Source organism: Meriones unguiculatus, chromosome 4 (assembly GCF_030254825.1).
Source record: "Meriones unguiculatus strain TT.TT164.6M chromosome 4, Bangor_MerUng_6.1, whole genome shotgun sequence".
NCBI lineage: Eukaryota > Metazoa > Chordata > Mammalia > Rodentia > Muridae > Meriones > Meriones unguiculatus.
In genome coordinates, this window is record NC_083352.1 from 116048929 (window position 1) to 116072775 (window position 23847).

General features: G+C 49.2%; 1 protein-coding gene across 10 annotated transcripts in view; it reads right to left on the reverse strand.

Annotated features, from left to right (window-relative positions):
* Tox2 (TOX high mobility group box family member 2) overlaps nucleotides 1–23847 on the reverse strand; it is a 113381-nt gene that overhangs the window by 58745 nt on the left and 30789 nt on the right. For all 10 annotated transcript variants that reach the window (XM_021636321.2, XM_021636323.2, XM_060382882.1 and 7 more), the window contains exon 2: nucleotides 9903–9968. In XM_021636321.2, coding sequence (XP_021491996.1) covers nucleotides 9903–9968 — 66 coding nt within the window. The remainder of the gene's footprint in view (nucleotides 1–9902; nucleotides 9969–23847) is intronic.

Here is a 23847-nt window from a genome sequence, read left to right on the forward strand (position 1 = left end):
CTTAATTGCCCCCATCGGCCTAGAGCTTGTACCCTTAACGGCTGTGTGGTTCTGCCTCTTTCTAAACAGAGGACTTGGGCTTCCTTGTGTATGCTCCTGGGCTTCTATGCTGTCTTCCATTTTAAGTGCCCCACAGTGTGGGCCTCTTCCAGTCCAGGCTAAACACCCCTGAGCACAGGGGAGGGATGCTGAGCACAAGCTCTGGGATGCCGCTGGTCCAGGTACCCTATGGGTACCCTGGCCTGAGGCATCAACGGCATAGACTTTGCCACAGACAGATGATAGTTCAAAGTCCAATCACACCCTGGCTGCAGAGTCCTTGCCCTCACATTGGAAGAGACACTTCTTGGAGTCGCAGAACAAATCGCAGCTACTTAAAACCAAGCTGGGTGTGGCAGTGCATACCTGTAGCCTTTGGGAGATGGAAGCAGGTGAAAGCAGTCTTAGCTACATAATGAGCTTGAGGCTTAGCCTGGGCTGCATTAGACCTTGTTAAAAGAAAGGAAGGAATGAAAGGAAGAAGAAAAGGAGGGAGGGAGGGAGGGGGTCAGGGAGAATGGGTGAGTGCCTGGGTTACAGACATCTTACACAGAACTCTTGTTCTGATCCAGTCTAGAGTTCTGAAACTATAGCCAAGCCCCTCCCCTCGGTGGGTTGAATCTGGACATACTTGCATGCACCCACCTCTACAAGTGGCATGTCTACTGATGGGTAAATCCTTTCCCAAACCCTCTTGTGAAAAAAAATCTAGATTGAGACCTGAGCCAGGGGCCCGCAGGAGTTGTTCTCTCACTCTCTCGTTCTCTCACTCACTCTCACACTCACTCTCTCACTCACTCTCACACCCACTCTCACACCCACTCACACACTCACTCACTCACTCTCACACTCACTCTCTCACCCTCTCACTCTCTCACTCACTCTCACACTCACTCACTCACTTACTCACCCACTCACTCACTCACTAACTCACCCACTCTCTGTAGACATTCCACAGGGACACGTGATCAAGTGCAGAAAATAAGATCATATGGCAAAGGCTGTGGAAATGGCTCCATGGCTAAATGCTGACAACTTGAGTTCGGATCCCTAGATTGCCTGTCTGTCACCCCAGCAAGCTCTCTTAGGGAGACGGAAAGCTTGGAGGCTGGTGAGCCTGGTTTACAAAGACAAAGAGACCCTGTTCTCACACAAGGTGAAAAGAAAGGAAGGACAACTGAAAGGTGTCCTCTAACCTCCACAAAGGCACCGTAACGTTGATACTGAGAACGGTTTTCTTTTTTTTTTTTTTAAGATTTATTTATTTTATGTATATGAGTGCTCTATCTGCATGTACACCTACATGCCAGAAGAGGGCATCAGATCTTACTCTAGATGGTTGTGAGCCACCATGCGGTTGCTGGGGATTTGAACTCAGGACCTCTGGAGGAGCAGACAGTGCTCTTAATCGCTGAGCCTGAAAAATGGTTTTCTAGAGTGGTTGTACCAATTGACACCGCACTGGATAAGCACCCCAAGTCCTCCAGATTCCTGCTAACACAGTACTTTCTGTCTTCTCTGAATTGGGGGAGCAGTCATTCATAAACTTTAAAATGCCCCCTCAGCTTCTATTGCCTCCTCTAATTATTGCTTAATGGGGGTGGTGCCGAGGGTAAAAATACTCACTCGTCACTCATGACACAAATTCCACTGCTAGCCAGAGCCTAGCCTGGTCCCAGCACTGTGGAGAGTTTCCAGTATGACAGAGTCAGGTCTAAAAGGCCCTGAACCTCTCCAGGTACTTCACGGTATGTTTCTTACGGGGCAAGCCCATCTCATGGTGCCTCTCAGGCCTCCTGCCTCATCCTTCCCAGTTTGGGGAACACCCTCATCCTTTGCAGCTTGGCCTAACTCTGTAGGCCCAGCCCACACCCCATTTCCATAGCTCTTCAGAGTCCTAATTCTCCAGTCCCGTGAGCCACCTTTCCACATCAAGCTAGATGCCCATAGGTGTTTGTAAGCATAGACTTTGTCGTGAAGCAAAGAGATGCATTTCTGCAGCTTGGGGCCACTCTTCTGGCTCGAGGGTCTCAGAGCTGAACTTCTCCGTTCACCCTAAACATAAGCTTCAACCCCTCAGTCACTGTGCCCCAGTCCCAGCAAAAGCATTCACAGAAAATGGAGCAAACATCCTCCTGCCTCCTTCACTGCTTCTCACATTGAAATTGCAAAGTAGCTTTATCTGAGGAGAGGGCACAAAACCAGCACATGCAAGCCAGTCCCCCACCCCCACCCCTAATTGCCTTGTGGGGTCTCTTAACTACTCTACAAGCTAGGTATTAACGCTCCCATTTTACAGAGGTGGAAACTGAGACCAAGAGAGGCCAAGGAATCTGGCCAATGTCCCAGGAGCAGCGCAGGAAAGCTACAGGAGCAGAGGGACAGACTGCCCATCAGTTTCCACCCTCCCTGTCAGGAGGGAAACACCACTGAGGCACAACCTCTCTCCCGGGCTTTTCTCCCCATCAGAGCCTCAGGCTTAGAGTGTGGGAAAGGCAGAACAGGTTGTCAAGGCTATTGTGGGTTGTGAGCCAAACACCTCGGCAGACCAGGCAGTCACTTGGCAGAGGTTGCTGGGTGGGGCGGGATGCCTCTATCTCCCATGGGCTAGAAAAGGTAAGAGAACATCTTTTACTAGTTGTGCGATTTTCCTAGGGACGTTCTTGGCACATTTGAAGGCAAGATAATTTCACTAGAATCTTTCTAGCTTCAATGCCTACCCTAATCTGGTTTTCACTGAATAAGCCAGCTGATTGGACTTCCTTGGCTAATCTTTCTGATGCTGCACCTGACTCTTGAGCCGGATACATTTGGGGCAGATGCACCCTCAGTTTTTTCTGCACAGGCATGGGAACCTTACTAACTCTTCCCCCTAACTACCATTTGCCGTGTGCCAGACGCTGGAATATGCTCTCTGGGTACCAATACATCCCATTTACTTTTAGCTGCATCCCACTGAGGGACTTCTAAAGATGCAGTGAAGCCTTAGAAGAGGTGGTTAATTTTCCCAAACCTGCAGCTTTCATGTTAGCACCCTGAGAAGGCTTCCTCAGCAACAACATTTCCTGATGTAGCCTCAGCTGATTGACAACAGTCTCAAAGCCACTGACCGCATCTCCAGGTCCCTTCTGAATTGGTGTGACTTAACCAGGTAGAGAAGGACACACATTAGCGGTGTGGACAGACACTGTCCCTCTTGGGTATTGCTGGGCAAGTGGTAGAGGAAGAAAATCTCCAGGTGACAGGAGATAACTTGTCTGAAGTTCCTCAGAGCTGTCCATTGGTTCCTACTCACCAATGTTGAAGACTAGGGCGCGGAGAGGGCAAATGACCCACCCAATGACCCAGGGCACAGAGTGAGAGGGGCTCCAGGTGAGGCCCCTCGGTGCTTAGAGCCCAGTGCTATTCTAGGTGGTCCCTATGTGCGGCCATGCTTCTCTTACAGCAATGAACAGATGTGTAAGGCTGGGGGCGCTTTGACTCTCCCCCAGTGAAAAGCTAGGCCCTACAGGGAATAATGATTTTTGAGATGGGCTGGGAGAGGGGGGAGGGACGCCATTTTTATGAAAACCCTTGAAATTACATTTCTAACCCACTGCCAGCCCTTCCCCCCATCCTCATTGTTTCCATCACAATTTGAAAGAGTGAATGTTTCCTGGAATTCAATTTCGCTTGTAATAGTTGGAAGGAAACAGACTATAGGCTGTAAATACCCACTGCATTGTATGAGAAATATCTTTATGATGTGGGGAGCCATGATGAATACAGCCCAAGTTCCCCCTTAAGCCTGTCTGCTAATGTCTTCTATCTAAATATCTCACAGGCAGGAATCTAGAGCTTTAAAAGAAACAAATTTTTAGCCACCGGAATGCAAAATTAAGACCGGAGGGCTGTAAGTACCGACTCCCTCTCGGCAGTTTTCGTCAATGAATCCTGGAGACTCATGCATTTTTCTGAGCCTGTACTTCACAGGGTGTGTGCACGTCAGCTCCCCGTGACACACACTCCATTTTCTCCCTGTACATGGGGTGGGGCTTTATTTCCTCCCTGCATTTCACTCTCCAGCTGGGAAATGACATTAAATTTCATCAGATCCGAAGCAAATCTATGGTCCTGAAGCCTTTTCCTTTCAGGCCCCTCATATTTATTCAGAATTCATGAATCATGTTCCAATAGTGTAGCCATAATTATTTTTAAAGTGTGATGCTTGTGGCTTCAACAGGAAATGGTTGCAAAAGGCCTTTTCTCTTTGATTGTTTGTAATCTCAGGCGTAATCGCTGCCGCTGCCTTCTCTGAACCACAGCAGGGCGAAATACAATTTCATTTTAATCTGAATCCCGAGTCTTCACCCCACTTTTAATTAAAGCAATAACAGCCATGTCATCTTTGCCCTTTGCAATGTACACAGACTGGGAAGCCAGAGTGACTAAGGATAGAGCCTCAGACTTCAACCCTGGCGGGAGGGTCTCCTATTTACCCGAGCGCTTACTGGGAAGCGGTTTTGCTTCATGTAACCTCAAATACTTAGGCTCTCTTTTTCACCTGTTAGAGGGGGGATGACTGTTTCTAATCAGTGGAGGCTGTGTGTGGAATAAAGGAGGCTTTTGACTCCAATGCCCAAGCCCGAAGGGTGAACAGCAAATGCTAAATATCATTCTCATCGATTTTTTTTATTATTTTTTGTGTATGTGAATATTTTGCCTTCACATATATCTTTACACCACATGCATGCCCGGGAACCTCTTCCTAAGAAGACAAGGACATCAAATCCCCTGCAACTGGAGTTTTGGATGGTTGTGAAGCCAACCTGTGGGTTCTGGGATTTGAACTGGTGTTCCTTTGCAAGAGCAACAAGGGCTTTTAACTGCTGAGCCATTTCTCAAGTCCATTTTTTTGTAGGCCAAATCTAACACTCTTTCCTGATTATTAATGGGAAAACTGGGGCTCAACCAAGAGTTGCTGAGTGAGACAAAAACTCTAGATCAGAACTTCAGCCTTTTCCCCCATTCTGGGCATCCTATAGTGCCCCCTACTGGAAGGAGGCTTTCAATACAAAGCCGCAGGGACCAGTCTACACTCCCTGCAACAGTGAATAAAATGCCTACAAGAACTCTGAGGGAATGTGTTATCGAGCCTGGGGATATTTTTGTGAGCCTGATAGGTAAAAATGACTGCTTTAATTTTTCCCTTGTGCAATTCTTTTCGGTAAACTACTTATTGGCTCAGCTCTCCTTCCCTTCTCGCCACTGTGGTTTTAAATTGATTTCTCATAAGTCTTTATATGTTAAGGAAGTTGGTCCCTCAACTATGTGGTGTGAGCTGAATGTATTCTTGCCCAATTTCCCACCAGCATCTTCACTCTGGTGTTCTTGTATTGCCAAAGCTGTTTTATTTTAGTCTGTGATCTAGTTTTTAAACCTTTTCATTAAAAGCTTCCTATAGAAATGTCTCCCTGCTCCAGACTGTAAAGCATATTAGAGGTGGTTTTATTGGTCCATTTAAATCTTTAATTGATTCAAGATTTGCCTTAAAAATTTTGAGACAGTTTTGTGTAGCCCAGGCTGACCTTCAACTTACTATACAAATGAATACAATCTTGCCTGTACCCCCAGAGTTCTGTGCTTCTACGCCTGGTTTTAATTTTATCATCTCTGGACAGAAAAGAAAGGGGCTGTGGATCCCTCCCTCCTTGAAACACTCTAACGATGGTTTCTAAGGCTCTATGGAAGGACACAGAAAGACTGTCTCTAAAGAAGAATGGGGGTCGGAGGAGCCATTATTTGGCTCTCTCTACTCATCTCTCTTTTCATAAGTTTCATTTACCCTCCAGGGCTTTGATCCATAGGCTGAGAATTCACAATTTGCATGATGGCTCCAGACTTGGACAGTCATCTAACTGTTTTTAAATGAGCCTCTCAAATGTCAAATGCCCAAGTCCAATCTCCTCAAGCCTGCCCTACCCAAGGCAAAAGAAGGCACAGCCAAGCTGGAGCCTGGGAATCATTCATCTCTCCTCCTCCCTTCTTTCTCTATATCTATCATCCTCAAAATCCCTTGGCGTGATTTCCAAAGTCACGTCTCAGATCATCATCTACTTGTCTGCATTTCCTCTGCCTCTACTACAGCCTAGGATCCTTCTTCTGCCTAAGCTATATGCCCCCCCCCCAGGTCTCCCTGAGTCCACATGCTATTGGGAGCTTTGGCAAACTTCATGTCATCAATCTCAATCGATTCGCCTCCCCACTATCTCTCTCCCTCCCTATCAGACTCTCTCTCTCTCTCTAGAGCCCTAGAATGTTTTTATATATCTTATTTACAGCCATAAAACTGGAAAATTACTCACAGCCAGGAAGGCACCATGAGACACTAACATTTTGCAGTACCTGGAAGGGACAGACATTTGTTGGGAAAAAAAATCTAGGGGATTCCCATAGAGGAAGCAGTGTTTGTGTTGACACAGAGTTGACCAGATGCTCATCTTTCTGCGACCAGAATATTATTTATGGGAATAACACAATAGAAACAAGTCATCGCTGGTTTCTCTGGACACTGGTGGTTTGCTTGGGCTCTTAGTTTATATTTGCCCAAAGTAAGCCTGAAAGGAGAACTCTCTGAGTGGAGGAAGGAGTGCAGAGGGCAGGAAACAAGAGGCTAGGATGCAGCCTGGCCCAGGATGCAACCTCTATATGGGTTACACTGTGGGGGTGGGGGAGCGGTCTGTAGCCGGAGTTATCCTTTGGAAACATGAGTTTGGCTTTCTGACTGCCCCACCAATTCCTGGGATCTGGTTCCCACTTGTCAGAGACCAATTTTCTAGATAAGTTAGCAGTCAACAGCCTTAGCCCCTGGACCTGGGTACCATAGACCATTGAAGAGACTAACACAATGCCAACAGAACGCCCAGCCCTGCCTCACTTACTTCCCTCAGGACCCCAAGAGGCAGGTGTCACTCTTCCTGTCACTCAGAAGCTGACATCATCTGCGTAGAGACATCTGGCCCATATTGGGCACAGAAGAGCTAGAAGCGTGAGTCCAGGTCTGTGGGAGCTCAAGTCTTTCCCTGGTAGACTCCCCCTCTTCCTGGATCATGCCACCTGGACAGACAGATCCCTGTAGCTCTGGCTCTGCCCTCAGCCAGAAGAGAACTGATCTCTATCAGGTTGCGTCCTAAGGCTGCTGCTTGGAGCGTCCTAGAAGCTACTGGCTAGAAGTGGCTTCCGGCTCAGATCCATGACATTTGAATCATAAGGGACCCAGTGAACCTTGCTGCTTGGGTGAGCCTGGGATGTTAAAACCGACTTCTGGTCTCTGAGACCTACATTTTCTCAGGCTCCTACGGGCCCTTCATTAACTGGGGCAGTACAATCCCTACAGCTGATAAGACAACTCTTATGGAAGTGTGTGTATGGGTCGGGGGGTGTTCAAATACAGACTCCAGGGAAAAGAGAGAAGTTCCTGGCTGCCTCTTGCCACTAAAGACCAGAGGCCAGCATCCTGAAGAGCCTGAGTTAGTTCATTAGCAAGATCTGCATGAACTTCATATCCTCCATTTCTCACATGGCCATTTGCAAATGGGCTACAGAATTTTACAGTTCCTCTTTTCAAGAGCTGGCATCTAGTTCCGGTTGCCCTGTGCCTGGCTTTGACCGACAGAAGTAGCCGGAAGCGGTGACAGACAGGTTCCATGTCTAGGCCTCGGGAGGTCTGGCGGCTTCTGGACTTGCTGCTCCGGGAACCTGTCCCCCACCTGTGAACAACCAGCGGTGTGGGGGAAGTAGGAGGCATGAGAGCTACCGTGGAGCAGAAGCAAATCTCCAACTAGCAACCAGCAAGAGGCTTTTCTGGCTCTTACTGCTGCTGCCCAGCTGAGCCCAGCCAAACTGCTAGCCAAAATAACCGGAAACTACCCACACATTTGTAGTTTTCAGCCACTGTATTGTGAGACACTTGTTACCACAGTAAACCACGATAAACCATGAGAAGTCTAGACTGCACCTGCAAAGCTGCTGATATTAAATTTGGCTTGTGCAACCGGCAGGACTCAAGCTCACAAAATTCTTATTATTAATATTTATAATAACAATAATTATTATTGTTGTTGTTGTTATTACTACTTCTACTGCTACTATTATCAGGTAGAGTAATGCTACATTCCGCATATGCACTGGTCTCAGACTCACTGTCTTCCTCCCTCAGCCTCCCAAGTGCTGGGAATCCAGAAGGGCATCACGACACCAGCTTCTAGTATCTTCTTTTCAGTTAGGCAGACCCTCTGGTAACAAGAACATCTGCAAAGAGTCCTTGAGCAGTCCAGCTACCCTATTCTCCTGTCAGGGAAGGTGACGTCACATTCACACTCGACACCGGTGTTCCCGGGGTGCTTTCTGAGCAACACGTGCAAACTCACGGAGTATATCTCGGTTAAGGGACTATATTGCCACAGCCCTGTGTGGGAGCCATCATGCACCTATGGTAGATGACCACAGGCAGTAACAAGAGACAGAAACGAAAACAAACTAGCGCCATGAGAGACAAGCCTGGTCCCAGCTCGGAACTGGAGGTTATCAACAGCTCTCTGAGGGGGCGATAGGTGGGTTTTGAAGTCAGAGCACAGCATGCTACAACAGCATGCTCAGAGTAGACCTGGGATGACTCGAAGAGACCTAGAATACGCTCTGACCTTCTGGGATGACCACGTTTCCAAGCCAATTCTGGACAACCAGGCACTGTCGCTGTCACATCCCCAGGACTTAAGAGTCTTGCTCACCTTCCCCGCAGGCTGCACACGGTATAGCAACAGAAAGGTGGCTTTGCGGTGGCAACAACACAGTGCTCACACAGGGGCAGGCCACAGAAGGGGTGGAGCGTGGCAGCCCCTATCAGCATCCTTGCCACTTGAACTGCACTATCTTCCTCACCAACAGAGCTCTCCGTGGGCCACAGGCCCACATCTTACTCCTTTATGGCCCCCGCGGGACCTGTCACAGGATAAGGTACATTATGCCTGTGAATTAATAGGCTTTTGTTCTCTCCAGCCGGAAAATGTGAACCGACCATGCCAGCTGAGGGACCAGCCAACTACAGATGCCAAGACAGGAGGCAGAAGTCAAGAGCGGGGCCAGGCTCGTCTTCCAGCTTCTCCAGGTTCCCAGAAGCTGGGAACTCCTCAGCCCCGTCCAGCACCGTTAGCTGCTGCCGTCCTGCAGGCTCTCCTGCCTTTAGGGTGCCATTCTCCACATTGTCACAGCCTAGAGCAAGGACCCTTTCCCTGGGGACAGTCTGGAGTGAGGATGCTCACAGGGGAGAGAAACGTTAACTTTCTGTTCTCTCTGGAAAATCCAATTCCCTCTACGGCCCCAGAGGTCTGAACCACCGGATAGAACCTTCCAGGAAACCTTTGCCCTCTGCCCCTGTGCCATGCCCACAAGCCTCCTCAGCGGCCTCAGACAACCAACTCCATGTCAGGGTTAGAATCTGTTCACTAGTGTGTAGATACATACCCCAGGTGTCCCATAGGTGCTGTGTAGAAGGAAGGCAGTGGCAAAGAGCATGGGACAGCTGAACCCACTGTCGTGAAATCTGTCCCTCACACAGGAAATGTGGGCCACACAGTCGGGGTGTCAGGTTCTCAGCAATGTCCACTGTGAGCCAGCGGTATTCAAGGACTTCGTTTACAGCCAACACTGTAGTCCTGGTTTGACTGTCCCTCGTAAGGACTCAACTGATATTTTGAACAACAAGAGAATAGTATCAGGCCGTGTCCTACAACTCTAGCAACTGTGGCCCTCCTACCTTGATGCCAACAGCATCTTGGCTCTACTAGCCCAAGGCTCAGACCCCCTCAGGGAGCTGGGACACTCACCTGGCTGGTTGACAGGAGCTCTGGGTTTCCGTCACTCATCCCCACGTAGGCACTGTCACCATCAAACTAGAACAAAGAGAGAGAGAAGCTGTTCTCATTAAACTTTCTGGAGGGAACCAGGACCGGTGTCCCAAGGAGGCCAGGGGATTGTACTCAGGGAAAGGGGATGTAAAGGCTGCAAAGGCAGGCGCTGGAGCCCAGGATGCCTATGGTCCCATTCCAGCAGGGCCAGGGGCCTCTGTTCTGTGAGCCTTGAAAGTCCAGGTCAGGACCATCAATCACACACAGGACAAAGACAGGCAGTGTCTTCTGCTGTTGGCACTTTGTCACTTTGTCACAGGAGGCTGCCTTGTCAGGCCCTGAGCTGCCAGCCCCTGCCCGTATACAAATGACTCTTCTAGCCAAAGTGACTGAGGCAATCGGCTAAAGCTGAAGTCCCACATACCAGGGAAGGGCCCTGAAGCCCATCACCTTGGAGTCAGCAACAGCCTGTCTCAGAGTTGCCCTCTCCATCTTCCGATCCTAAGTGGCTTTGTCCCCACCTGACTCCTTTTAGCCTCTAAGGTTACCCATGGCCATAGGCATGAGGACTGTGGTGGGAACAGACACGGTCCTGTGTTGGAGAACCATCCGCTTCTGGATTCAGGAAGAACTGCTCACCACAGAAAACAGGTGCAGAGGGATAATAAACATGGGCCCTGGAAGCTACTGATGTGTGAGCCTCAGCTGGTGTCCCAACTTCTGAAACTCCTCATCTTGTCAAATAGGACCGTGGTCCCCTCTTCACGGGACAGTTTAGAGCCACTTTCTCCACAGACCATCAGGTTTCACTCAGTTCCAGGGAGCCTCTGGAGAATGGCGTCTTTATGGAGCTCCCCAGGAGCAGAGACTGAGATATGCAGGCAGTTTTGAGCAAGCGATTTGGGGAGCTAACGTGTATAGGCACTGGCCAGAGCTAACGGAGGGCTCTCGCTCCAGCTTCATCCCACAGTGGCCCTGAGACAAGAACTGTACACTCTCACATAGGGTCCATCTCGGCACAAAGCACGGGGGGATGGTCTTTCGCGGTCTACAGGAACCAGCCATTGCTGCGGCCTGCCCTTAGGGGACACGTGGGGGCAAGCCTTCCGAGCAAGATGGCCTCCACTGAGCCAAGGACAAGAATCTGGAGGTTGTGTCTGCTAAGGACTACATGTCCGTAGTTAACTTCACCTCCCAGATTGTAACACTGTTTTATGTCTCATTTTTCTGATGGAAATGCGTCTTGGAAAGTGATCTAGATCAGAACATAATTGCCTCTTTAAGTCTTCAGAATCCCACAGTAAGAAAGCAACAGAGACACTCAACTAGCTGAGCTTTGCGGCCCAATGCACTTTCTCTCTTTCATAATTTCAGCATGGCTGTGTTAGCTGTTGCACAAGGCTGCAGGCTCCTCTATGGGGCTGATTTACATAGGGACAGTTGTGCAGATTCACGGTGTATAACTCTATGCTCCCTCAACCATGCAGATGTCTGTCCAAGCCCTTCTTCCTTCAGAACTGGGTATAGCAACCTGCCAGGAAGCCAGCCCCATCTCCATGGGCTCAGAGAACCAGCCTCTCCTGCTACCACCTCCTCCTTTTCCACAGCCTGTAGCCTTCTAGCATTCTGTATCATTTCTTCATTTACCAAGTTCGCTGCTCAGGCTGGATTCCCCTACCAGGCCGAATGTTCCCAGGGATCTGGGACTTCATGCTATGCCCGGAGGAGAAGCGTAACCAGGGAGCTGAGACATTTTCTAAAACAACAAACAACTGCAAGTAAACAGACTGATGTAAGTGAATAATACATGATATGTAACAAGAAAGCAGACTGTCTTCCAATGTGTAAGAGGCATTGGTGATCAACCTCTGGCTAGAACACAGCTATCCAGCAGAAAAGAAGCTCATCTTTTTGTATATATTGCGGAAGTGACAAAAAAAAAAATGTGGTGAATTGACTACCTGGCTCAGAGTGACACACTTTCTATAGAGGATCTCAGTGGTCCCACGAAGACAGCACCCCCCATTAAAAGCCAAGGAAACATGAAGAGAGGTCAAGCCCCTTCCCCTTGATGGGGAAGAGACCACTTGAGAGCCATTGCTGCTTCACGCAGTTCCTTCCCAATTATGCTGCAAGCTCCCTGTAAGCAGGGACCAATGCTCTTCTAGATCCTTCCATCAATCAGCCCAGGGCCCTAGACACAGCAGAAGCTTAGCAAGTGTGTTGGAGAGTCAGGAGAGAGAAGAGTCACCCAGAGTGAGCAGTGGACTCTTGCCTTGGATGGGAAGCCCTCCTGGAGTTAGGCAAGAAGGTTTAGGGCAGATAGGGGATGGTGGAGCAGTGAACTCCCATAAGGTCACCAGAGAGTGTCACAAATAGGCTCATTCATTCCATTCATTCATTCGTCCATCAAGTCAAGCCACATCTAGGAAGGAGCTGTCACATTCTAGAGTGAAGCTTGCTTTCTTTGGCTTAGAGGAAAGACTTGGTTGGTGGGCTGTTCCCACAGAGCCTAGGCCTGCTTCAACTGGAGGAGTCTTGGTTATCTCACTCAGTGTCCTGACATATGCTGGGCTGAACAGCTTTAAAAGGGTCTAAGGCAGAGGGAGACGGGCTATCTGCCCTCCTCTGTCAAAGCTGTGCTGGTCAGAGACCTTGGATCCAGGAAGTGAGGTAGGGGTGGTCCCCAAGGGCTCAGGGGTCTGTTACTTGGCCTCTAGGAAGAAAGGTCTGAGGCTTCTCCCTTGTTCCCCTCCTCAAAGAGGACTCTTTCTGGACTGAGAATGTGTGAGCTGAGGAAAGGGTCACAGAACTACCCCTTTCCTCAGAGAAAACATGGCCACCTTCCTCCATGTGTGCACAGACCAGATGGAAACATTCACATCTCCACCACGTCCAGGGCATGCTGAAGTGAGCAGAGTGTATGGACACACATATGCCACAAATTTAAATTTTTGTGGACCCGTGTCATGCACAACTCGATCCCACAGGTCTCGTATCCATGAGTGACACCAATGTGCACAGAGCACAAGTACGTGGCATATTATCAGAGTGTGCAAACGTGGCTCACAATCCCCAGAACACACACAGCAAAGGAGGGGGAGCATAGCACACACCTGGAACTGTCTGTGGAACTCACCTAAGTGTGGACACAAACACGCATTTCGTGTTCCCAGAGAGACACATTCAGAGACGGCACGTGGGCAGAAATCCTGTGCACATCTCACAATTTATCGGACCCTCTGCTGAAAGTCATTCTTCACACTGCACAACCTTCTCGGTGCTTTAAAATGTGCAGAAGAAACACAGGGGGGACAACAGCCTAAGAATTGCTACGAAACGTCAGAACAGCCTCTTACCATTGCCTGGAATAGATTAATTTTCCCCATTTCATATTCTAATTATAATTCCTTTTCCCATTGCCATCTTCAGTCCTCATTACAGCTGGAAGATTGTTCTGCAGAAGCCAGGCCCTTCATCTTCTCTTCCCAAGAGTTTTGTCATGGAAATGAGTTTTGGAATCTGAAAGAACCCACATTTTTTTTTTTTTTTTTGCAACTATCGAATGTGTAGGGATAACCCTTTCATGTCAGCCACCAGGGATTAACTCACAGAGGCTTCTAAAGGGGCTGTCTCTCTCAACACTGTGTGGTCGCCTCAGGAATGGGAGCTTGTAGGGTTCTGTTCCAACAGACACCCCCCAACCTAAGCACATCATGTTTCCCCAAAGGATTGTTTCTATCTTGAAAGACACCTCAGAAATAAAAACAGCCAGAGTGAAAAAAAAAAAACAAAAAAAGAGGAGCCCTGATCTGATAGAGACAGAGCCTAGCTCCATCTGTCACACCTTGAGCAAGTTCCTCACATATAAGCCTCGGTTTCCCTGATCTCCTGACTTACAGTTTCTGACTCACGATAGATAAAAGTACCATCTCTCACAGGTACGTGCTATGAGATGGAGACACAGAGGAAGCGGGTAGATGAAAGAAGGAAGAAAAGTAATGGATGGCTTGATGCAGGTACAAATGAATGAGGGATGGATGAGGGATAGGCAGGTGGATCGGTAGAGACAGGACTGATAAATGATGAATGGATTGATACAGGAACTGATGAATGATGGATGGGAACAGGGACTGAAGGATGATGGGTTAATGGATGGATAGATGCAGCGACAAATGAATGAATGAATGAATATGTATGGATGTATGTATGAATGAATGAATGCATACATGCTTGCACGGACGTGTGCATGCATAGACAGATGAAGAAACCAAAAAATGATGGGTAGATGGATGGATGCATCAATACATAGATGGATAGACAGAGAATAGATCACTTGATGGATCAAATGATACAAGGACCAATGAATGAATGATGGGCAGGTGGATAGATGAGTGAATGATGGGTCAATGAATGGATAGGTGGATGGAGGAATGCTGGGTAGATGAGTGGCTAGATGGGGAGGACACATAGGTGGATGATGGACAGCATAATTTCACTGTCCAGTGGAAATATAACACGAGTTATAAATGTGAGCCACATGTGTAATTTACATTTTCTAGTAGTTGCATTTTAAGAACAGGTGAAACTCATTTTAATGATGTGTTCTCTTCAGCCTCGCCTATTTACGATACAGTTTCAACATACAACCAACATTAACCTATTAATTGCTGATAAGATGGTTCATTAGTGGGGTGAAGGAATGAAAGGCTGCCTCTGTGTGGATGGGATGGGTAGATGGGGGTTGGCGTATGTGGGTGGGGTGGTTGAGTCACGAGGGAGGATGAACAAGTGGATAAGACAGAATGGCTGAGCCTGAAAAGACAGGCGTAAAACAAATGATTGGGATGGGAGATAGATAAACAAATGGGTGATAGGGGTGGGAGTCTGGGATGCCTGGATAGGTGGGTAGGGGCCTGGGAGGAAAGAGGCTGAGTGCAGGAGTGAGCTAGGAGAGCACTGGTGAGTGGCTCCGGCATTTCCTCCTCCCTCTGTACAGTCCCTGAACAAGATTATGTCCACACAGTTGCAGTGTGTCATACCTCTAAGGTACTCATCTTCATCCAGGTCACCCCAAATTCCAATCTACAGCTTCTCACTGGCCATTTTCACTAAACAGTCACACTTTTGAATCCAACACGAAAGCTTCCATTTAGGTAAGGTGAGCGCTGGGCTTAATTTTTTTCAGCACAGTGTGAAAGCTTTGGTGACAACACGGATTTCGGAATCTGAGCACCAATTCTTCTGTGTACCAACTGGGTGACCTTGGGCTTGACTTCTCACGCTCCCATTTCCCTTACCTACAGAGCAGCGGCTGGGGGCTGGGGAAATGTCTCAGTGGATAAAGGGCTTCCCATACAAGAGAGGGAACCAGAAGTCAGATCCACAGAACCAATGGAAATGCCCTGAGTGCTGAACTGGTGAGGAGGCCCACCTGTATCTCCAGGCTTTGGGAGGTGGGGGCTGGGATCTCTAGAGAAAGCTGGCTAGCGCGATTAGCCAATCAGTGAGCTCTGGTCCAAAGGACCCTGCCACAAGAAATTAGATGGAGAGTGAAGGGAGGAAGACCTCATATACACACAGACATATGTGCCTGTGCAAACATGAGAATATATGTGCCCATACATATTTGAACATGCATACACACATGCACACATTAAAAAAAGAGCTATTATTCCTACTTTATAACAATTATGGTATCTGTTATCACACATCCAATAGCAATCAGATATCCAACAGCAGTTGATAACTGTGATATGTGGTGGGTTGTGGTGATCAGACATGGCCCTCCTTCCAGAAGCCACCAGTCCAGTGGAGAAGTGATGGCGCTTCACCTTCTGGCCTTCTGCCAGATGACAAACGGTCCATCCCTAGCGCCAGCTCTAAGCCAGGTGACCACACACCAGTTCACAGCCCTGTCCTGACCCACCTCTGAAAGCCACGTGGCAAATAACGTCCTACTTCCAACAGCCTCCTGGCCACAGCTGGGTCATGTTGCCAGCCCAAACATGTCCTTTCTCTATGTACCTTAGTCCAGGCTTCCATGCTTCCCTGAATCAGCCTCAGCTTGACTTGTAACTCTGAAAACAAGACAATGCACAGAGCTTCTTGTTACACCCTCAAGCAATGATGTCTTCTTTGACACCCATGACAGGACCGGGTTAGCAGGGGAAGAGAAGCAGGGAGGATGGATTTTCAATAGTGGCACCTAGGCAGGGGTCAGACAGAGGAACAGACAAGGCAAAGAGCAGCAACATGACATCCAGGTTGCTGTGAGCATGCGCCTCTGACCGCCTTTCCAGCCCCAGAGCTATGCCTGGACATCTCATTAGCACCCCCTAGAAACAGCAAGGCTGCCATGACCAGCCCCACTATAGAAATGAACAAGGCAAGATTCAGGGTAGTTGGAAGCTTGCCCAATGTCTGACAGTGCTTTAAACCTGGCCTTGATCCCAACCAAAGCAGCAACTGTGAAGAAGCCGCTGATCCTCTGCTCTGCTCAGAGATAGGGGTCAAAGATGAAGGATGAACGGTCCTCAACCCAGCCAGTTGCAAGGCACCAGGCGGTGTGCCTGTGGTGATCCTAAGAGAATCCATCAAAGCAGCTCGCTGCTCCTGCCAGGCCTGATGCAGCCAGTGACAACGTTTGGGCTGCACGAACAAAGTTGAGCTCAATAGACAGCAGCAAGAGCGTGACAGCTGTGATCCGGGCTCTGCTGAGAGCATGGTTTCACGTGGAAGCCTCAGGAGACAAACATGGAGAAAGAGACCTCTGCAGATCCAAGAGGATCGGAATTGGCCTAATGACAGGACCTTCAGGCTTGAGCAAATCCAGGCCCACCAACACATAAAGAAGGGCAGTTACAATTTATCCAGATCCAGATGCCAGGCTGCCAGGGTTCAAACGCTGGGCAGACTGCAGTCTTTGCCCACAGGCAATATTTGCTTTTAACTGATGTCTGTGTCTGGTAGTCATACCCATCTGGAAAATGGGTATGACTACCACGGAGATTAAACAAGTGAAATTGTGAAAAGTACTTGGAACTTTTATCTTGTGGTCCAGAAAAAAGCTTGGTTAACACCAGCAGTCAAGTTCTGAGGAGGGGCCTCCCACCAAGTTCTGAGGTCTTCAGCATGGAAAAGAGGTCTAAACAACCTGACATAAAACCTGCAAGAAAGTCTGGGTATGGGGTGGGTTTCCCCTCCCTAATAACTTGTTCGTTCCCCTCTAGTGATGCCTGCTCCTGATGGGTGTCCCTGCTCGGCTGTGCATGGTGCTGGGTGTTCTTATGTCCCCTGCCCTGGAAGTGCAGCACTCTAGCTGAGGCCAACACAGGTTATGGGGCTTTGCTTAAGGTCGCACAGCCACGATACCCAGGCTGAGTCTGAAGTCCGGGCTGTATGGGACCCCAAAGACTCACATTCTTCGGTGGTGTAGCCATTGGTAAGTTTCCACATTCTTGTAAGTGACCCTAACTAAACTCATCAGTTCACCAGAAGGGAGAAAAAAAAAAGACATGGAAGTAGAGAAAAAGAGGAAGGGGTTTGCAAAAGTGAAAGGATGAGTAACGGGGAGCCAACGTGATCAAATACACATGTAATGTTTATGAAAACATCATATTGTAACTCATTGCTATGTGTCATTAATATGTGCTAATAATAAACTTTTTAAAAGGCCCACACTGTTTTCCCACCTCAACTTCATGCAAGCTGTGTGTCCCCAAGCAGGTGACCTCATCGCCCTCAGCCTGCAGTTTTCTTGATTCATGAGAAGAGGCTAAGTCTTGGCAATGGCCTCACGGGCAAACCCACAGCTCTGGGCCCTTAGAGGAACCTTGTTCCCACTGCCCACAGAAGTTGGAAACATTTGTTTTAGTCAATAAAAATTATCAAGAAGTAGTTTGATAGCTCCAGTCAGTATGGTAATCACAGATGAACATCACCAGGTGCCAGACTCCTCTGGAAGGTGGACTCCCATCTCGACCTCAAGACGGGGACACCTAGGACTCCAACCTGGTGCTGTCCTCCAGCCTCCTAGAAAGGTGGCTTGTCAACACCTCGGTGTTTGAGTATTAAATATACACAAGCTCTTAAAGGCATAAGAACGGCAAGGATGCCCAATACTTTGTCAATACTGTTATATTGATTACACCCAGAAATGGTCCTTTAGCCAACCTAGATCCCCAGAAGATACCACTAAACTTAATTTTGACTGTCTTTTCTTTTTTTTTTTTTTTTTACTTCCTTTGTAGGTGGCTACAAAGATATTCAGAATCATATTATTTGGCTTGTCTTACACTTGATTTGTTTCTGCTTTTCTAGAGTTGGGGGTGGAACCCAGGGCCTCCTATCTACCTCCCAGATGCTTAGCCGCTAGGATGAAATTCAGCTCCATTTGCATTCACTTTCTGCTTGACCATGCTGATCTAGATTCTGGCCCAACAACTATGTGCCACAAAAATCCAGAGCTACCTCAGACCCAGAGTTCTGGACAGAGGAAATTCACCGTCAGCAATAGCTGAATCCAGTTCTCTGTGTCAGTGGGGAAACTGAGGCTCACACAGAGAGCGGCTTGTCAAAGGCAAGAGGCTGACAGAGAGTCATTCATTCACTTAACATTCGTTGAAGCCTTACGATGTGCTCCGAGGAAACAAACTGAGCCCGGGGCTCTCCTTGCTGCCATTTTAAGGACAGGGAGGGGTCTTGCCTGGCCAGGTCATCCTGGGGCCAGAGCAGTAGACTCGGCAGAAAGTCTTGCCTCCCACAGTTGGCTGAGTCACAGACCTCTCAGCCTGCAGGTGGGAGCTCCACATCAAACGCAGAGATGCCCCCTCCTCCAAAGCCACTGGTGGGTCCTACGGCAGCACCTCAGTCAGCTGCAGCTGCCCAGCGGGTATAGCACGGTGGCCTGGTGCTGCCTCTGGTAACTCACATACCGAGTACATTACCGTAGATTTATGGCAAAAATTATCCTCTCTCTCGGCTCCATTTAAAGCCATTTGGAGTTCGCTCCCATCCCCGATTATAAATCTAATTGCACATTCCAAACAGACAAGCGCTCATTAAGCTTTAATTATGCACATGTTGTTTTCAACAAACATTTTCATTTGGCCGCTGTGAGGAGGAATGGTGCCAGGGGGGGCTGCAGGCCTGGCTGCTGCTGCCGGGGACCAGGATTGGGAACTGGGTCAGGGTGTGGCCAGATGAGGCCGACCAATGGCTCAGGGCTGGGGTCCCATCAAATCGGGCTCATGACTTGGTGGCCTTCCACCCGGCTCCTCCAAGGGAATCCTAACATATGTGTGCACAGCTGGTCCCAGCTGTATTCCTAGCATCCCCCGGGTCCAGCCTACGCCAAGGCCAACGAGCCTGTCACCTATGCACCACCGTGCAGCTGGTGCCCTTGTTCTTCGGCACCATCCTCACCCCTGCTCTCAAGACCCCACGTGACCCTGCTCACACCGCTTTCTGCCAAATCCCATCTTCCCCCCTGAGGAAGGCTCCAGAATTGTGTTGTCTCTTGGTTTCTAGACAGGGTCTTGTGATGTAGCCCATGCTGGCCTCGAACTCACAGCAATCCTTTCCCTCCTTGTGCCAGGACTACAGGCATGCGCCACTCACCACCATGTCCATCCTTGAAATGGCACTCAGAGCGCTTAGTGATCTGCACTGCCACCCCAACCAACCATCTATCCTATCACACTACCGACAAAGTTGCCACAGCCCTCTTCTGCCCTGAGGTGGCTCCAGCTCCTGCATGCACCCAGTGGTCTGCGAACTGGGACCATATCTCCATAGAAGCTCTCTCCTCGTTCCTTTCCACATGGCTGATGCCTAGGCATTGGAGTCTATGCTGCCCCTCCAGAAGCCACACCTAAGGCAGACTGGCTGCGCCCACATTCTGGGGCCATTAATAAGGCCCCATGTTTATTAGACCAGAATGTTCTAAGGACCTAGAACCAACCTCCTATTGTGAGTGACTTTCTCTGAGAAAGGAAGTCACCAGCTCATGAGCAGCTACAGACAAGGTCTTCTGCTTTCTCAGTGTCTTTACCTGTGTCTGGAAAGGCTAGGCAAACTCTCTGAGCCCCTTGATGACCCCTTAAGTGTGTGCTTGGCTCAACTGCCAAGCCCCCTCCTCCCCGTCTGAAGAGGGCTGAGCCTTTGCAGGGCTGCCAGGGGTCACCAGGCAGGCAGGGGTGTCTGAGGGGTACACTCTCAGACAAGAACCCCAAATCCCCTCAAGAGGCTTTCCTTCACACAAAATTGGGTGAAATAAGCAGGGATTTTAAACCAGAAGCCAGAGTTAGCTTAGCATCTAGGCAGCTCCTTGGAAACAGACTCTGAGGCCGACAGCTACAGGTGGATGCTCACTAGGGGAGCCAGGAAGGAGGACCCAGAGTGGGGCTTGTGCAGCCTGTTCCATGGCAGCCCTGAGGAGATGCCCCAAGTCAGAGCAGGGAGTTACAAGCAGGCCAGACCCAGGCTTCCTCCTTCACCCAAAGCCATCACGAGGATCACGTACCCTGTCAGGCACCAGGAGCAAGTAAGGATGAGTGTCTCCATCTTGGAGAAGAACCAGGTGGATCGTAAGCTCACATTAAGTAACCTGCAGAACAGTGACATAGAGCTTGCTGCAGTGGCATGCCCACATTAACTCACTCGACCCTCCGAAAGCCATAAGGTAAGTAAGCACGATCCAGGCTGTCATTCCACGGGCAAGAAATGAGGTGAACATGCTTGTCTAAGACCACACGGCTAGGCAATAGGACACAGGTGGTTCGAACTCAGAGCCCATGCTCCAGCATCCAGGCTAAGTCCTTTCTGTGGTTTTGTGCTGTCTTTCCCTGGGGGCTGGCTGTGGTTAGCAGCCTACAGCCCCGGGCTGCCCAGAACTGCCAATATTTGTGCCTGACAATAATCTATCTTCCGCGCGGTTGGGAACAAGTCCCAGAACAGATTCTTGCCAGAGACAATTAACTAAAAGCCACAAAGGCCCTCTGTAGGGTGGGACACTGTGGGGACAGGGGGAAGAAGGGGGAGGTGGCTGAGACAATGAGCGGCAGATGATCTAGAAGATATTTTCTGCCCAGTGCACAAAACAAGCCCCTCAATCATGCCGCAAAGGGCTGGCATTGTTGGAAGGGAAATATGTCAACGACAGTGCTCAGTGTTGGCTCGTGGGGTGGTTTTAAAAAGAGAGAGAGAGAAAGAGAGAAAGTCCTTTGAAATTGTAATTTGACCTAGAAAGGCTTTTCTGGGTCACCTGAACCTGCCACTTGTGCATCTAACCCCAAAGCCGGCAAAGACAAGTGTGCCAGGCTCTCATCCCTCTATCCTGCACCCACAAGAGGAGAGCATGTTTGTAAACACTGCTGACAGACATGTAAGCACTGTGTTACAATCTGTCTTTGGACCGCCAGTGGGCGGAGAGGGTACTGGCAGCATCTCTAAAAGCTTGAAAGACCTGGGTTCAAGTCCAGGCTCTGCACTTGGCTGCTGTGTAGCTATGAGCTGGGAGCTTGGCTCTCTCAACCTTAGAGTCCTCCCCTACAAAACAGGTGTGGAAACAGGTGTGGTGGTATATGGCTGCAACCATAGCAGTAGAGAGCCTGAGGCAGAAGGGTCCTGAGTTCAAGGGTAACCAGGAATACATGGTGAGACCCTGTCACAAACAAACGGAAACAAAACAGCAGGGAAAGTACCTGGCAATGAGCATCCTAACACAATGCCCTCAAGAGGCTAGCTTCCTCCCTTCACACAGGCAACTCTCCAGGCTGGGGGCCACCCTCTGTTCTTCACCACCCAACCTTTATGCCCCAGATCTCAGCTCTCTCTTAGAGCCCGGAAGAAGCAATGGGGTTCAGGGCTGTCTCAACAGGCTTTTCCTCCCTCTGGAAACAGAGATGTAAACTGCCCTCTAGAGTACAGCCTATCCCTAGGAGGTACTCTAAGCTCTCTTCACAACTGCGCCACCGAGCTTAGGAGAAATCACAAGGTGTCAAGGCTGGTCACAAACTTCAAACTTCTCTGCATTCCACTAGGGAAACCCCCAGGCAGATGTCCCTCTGCTACCGGCAATATCATACCAGCAGTTACCGCCATCACACTGTTGAACCCCCTGAGCCTGCGTGTGCCTCCAGACGATGGCCCAGTCACTATCAGAGCTCAAAGGCCTTTCCCAAGCCTTGACTTGAGCACTTGGGCCATTGTAAGCCAGGTATGGCTCAAGGGGCACCTGAAATACAAAACAAATCTCCAGGGAACTCGGGGCTCTCAGGACATGCTGACCCTCAGAAATAAGAAGGCACTATGTTGGGGGTTGGCCACACAACTGTCAGGTAGAGAGACAGAATGAGTCAAAGGTAGGCCACTTGGGGGTGGGGCGAGATGCTTGGTGTATGTGTGTGTAGAGATGGAACCAACAAACACCAAAGAGAACCATGAGGAGACCCTACAGCAGTGTTCACAGAGCAGTGACAGGAAGCTTGCTTTGGTGAGAGGCATTCTGCAGAGCGGCTTGAAAAGCAGTATGGTCTTGACACACAAAGAAAACATACGTGTGTGTGTGTGTGTGTGTGTGTGTGTGTGTGTGCGCGCGCGCGCGCGTGCGCACACGCACGCACGTGGTGGGGGTGGATGTTAATGTTGGATCTCTTCCTTAAATGCTTTCCACCTTAGTTTTTGAGACAGACACTCACTAAAACAATGGCTTGGCTAGGTAACTAGCATCCCCCAGGGACCCACCTGTCTCTATCTCCTCAGGGCTGGAGTTACAGGTGTGTGCCGACACTAATTTCTTTTAATGGCTGCTGAGGATCTGAACTCGGGTCCTCATGCTTGCATGGCAAGCACTTTGTCAGCTGAACAATCTCCCCAGCCTCAAAAATAATGACTTTAAAACAGTAAAACAGAGGAACAAATCTGGAAAGTTAGCCCCAGTGAGGTGAGGAGATAGTGGGCCCAGGGGGCATTCCCTCCCTGCCAGGATTCATGGGATAGCCTTTGTACAACAATCCCATTCCACCTGCGCAACAGCCCTAGAAAAGAGATGGCAACATCACATTCTACAGAGGAGAAAACAAATGGAGTGTCATCTGCAGCCACAGGGTCACACAACTAGACTGTGGCAAAACCAACTCGTAACTCTGCCAAAAGTCACGCTCATGACGATTTTATTTCGTCTTTCCTTTTGGAAACAGAGAGATAAAGAGCAATTATTTAACAAACACAGGACACCGGGCCGTCCTGTTTGGAGAGGTTGAAGTCGATGGCCGCAGTGAGCCACCAACCTCAAGCACTGCAGAAGGTTAAGAGTTAAGTACACAAAGCCACGTTGGGGGGAAACGGTTCAAGGAGAGAACACAATGTTTATCAGATCCGCAGAGGCAGGGTGACTTCCTCAGCCCTTGAAGCAATCACGGAGGAAGAGATTGACAGGTTCAAATATACACGCATTAATATCTTCTGTGGAAGGAAACGTAATAAAACTGAAATGAAAAGGACATCAGACTAAGAAAATATCAGCACCAATGACGAGACAGTTAATATATACGATGTAGAAAGGGCTCCGTCGACTTCAACAGAAAGCAAGATGCTGAGAGACAAAAAGGCATGAGATGCAAACAGCAAAGTCACCTGAGAGGCAGCATTCCAAGAAATACATGCATGGGGGGATGTGCGCTTGGCTCAGTGTCAATGAAGAAGTGCGCAGGACCCGAGCCAGCCATCGTGGAACTAGCAACTTTCACATCACACACAAAATGTCTTTAGCTGACTGGAAAGCAACGTGGTGGTCGCCAATGGTCAGCCAGCAGGGGAGAGTACCCAAGATCTCTGCCTATAACCGAAGCCATTCCCTCCTCACGCCGCCTAGCTGCCTCAAGGACACCCCAGTATCTGTGAGGCACAGGCAGTCTTTGTC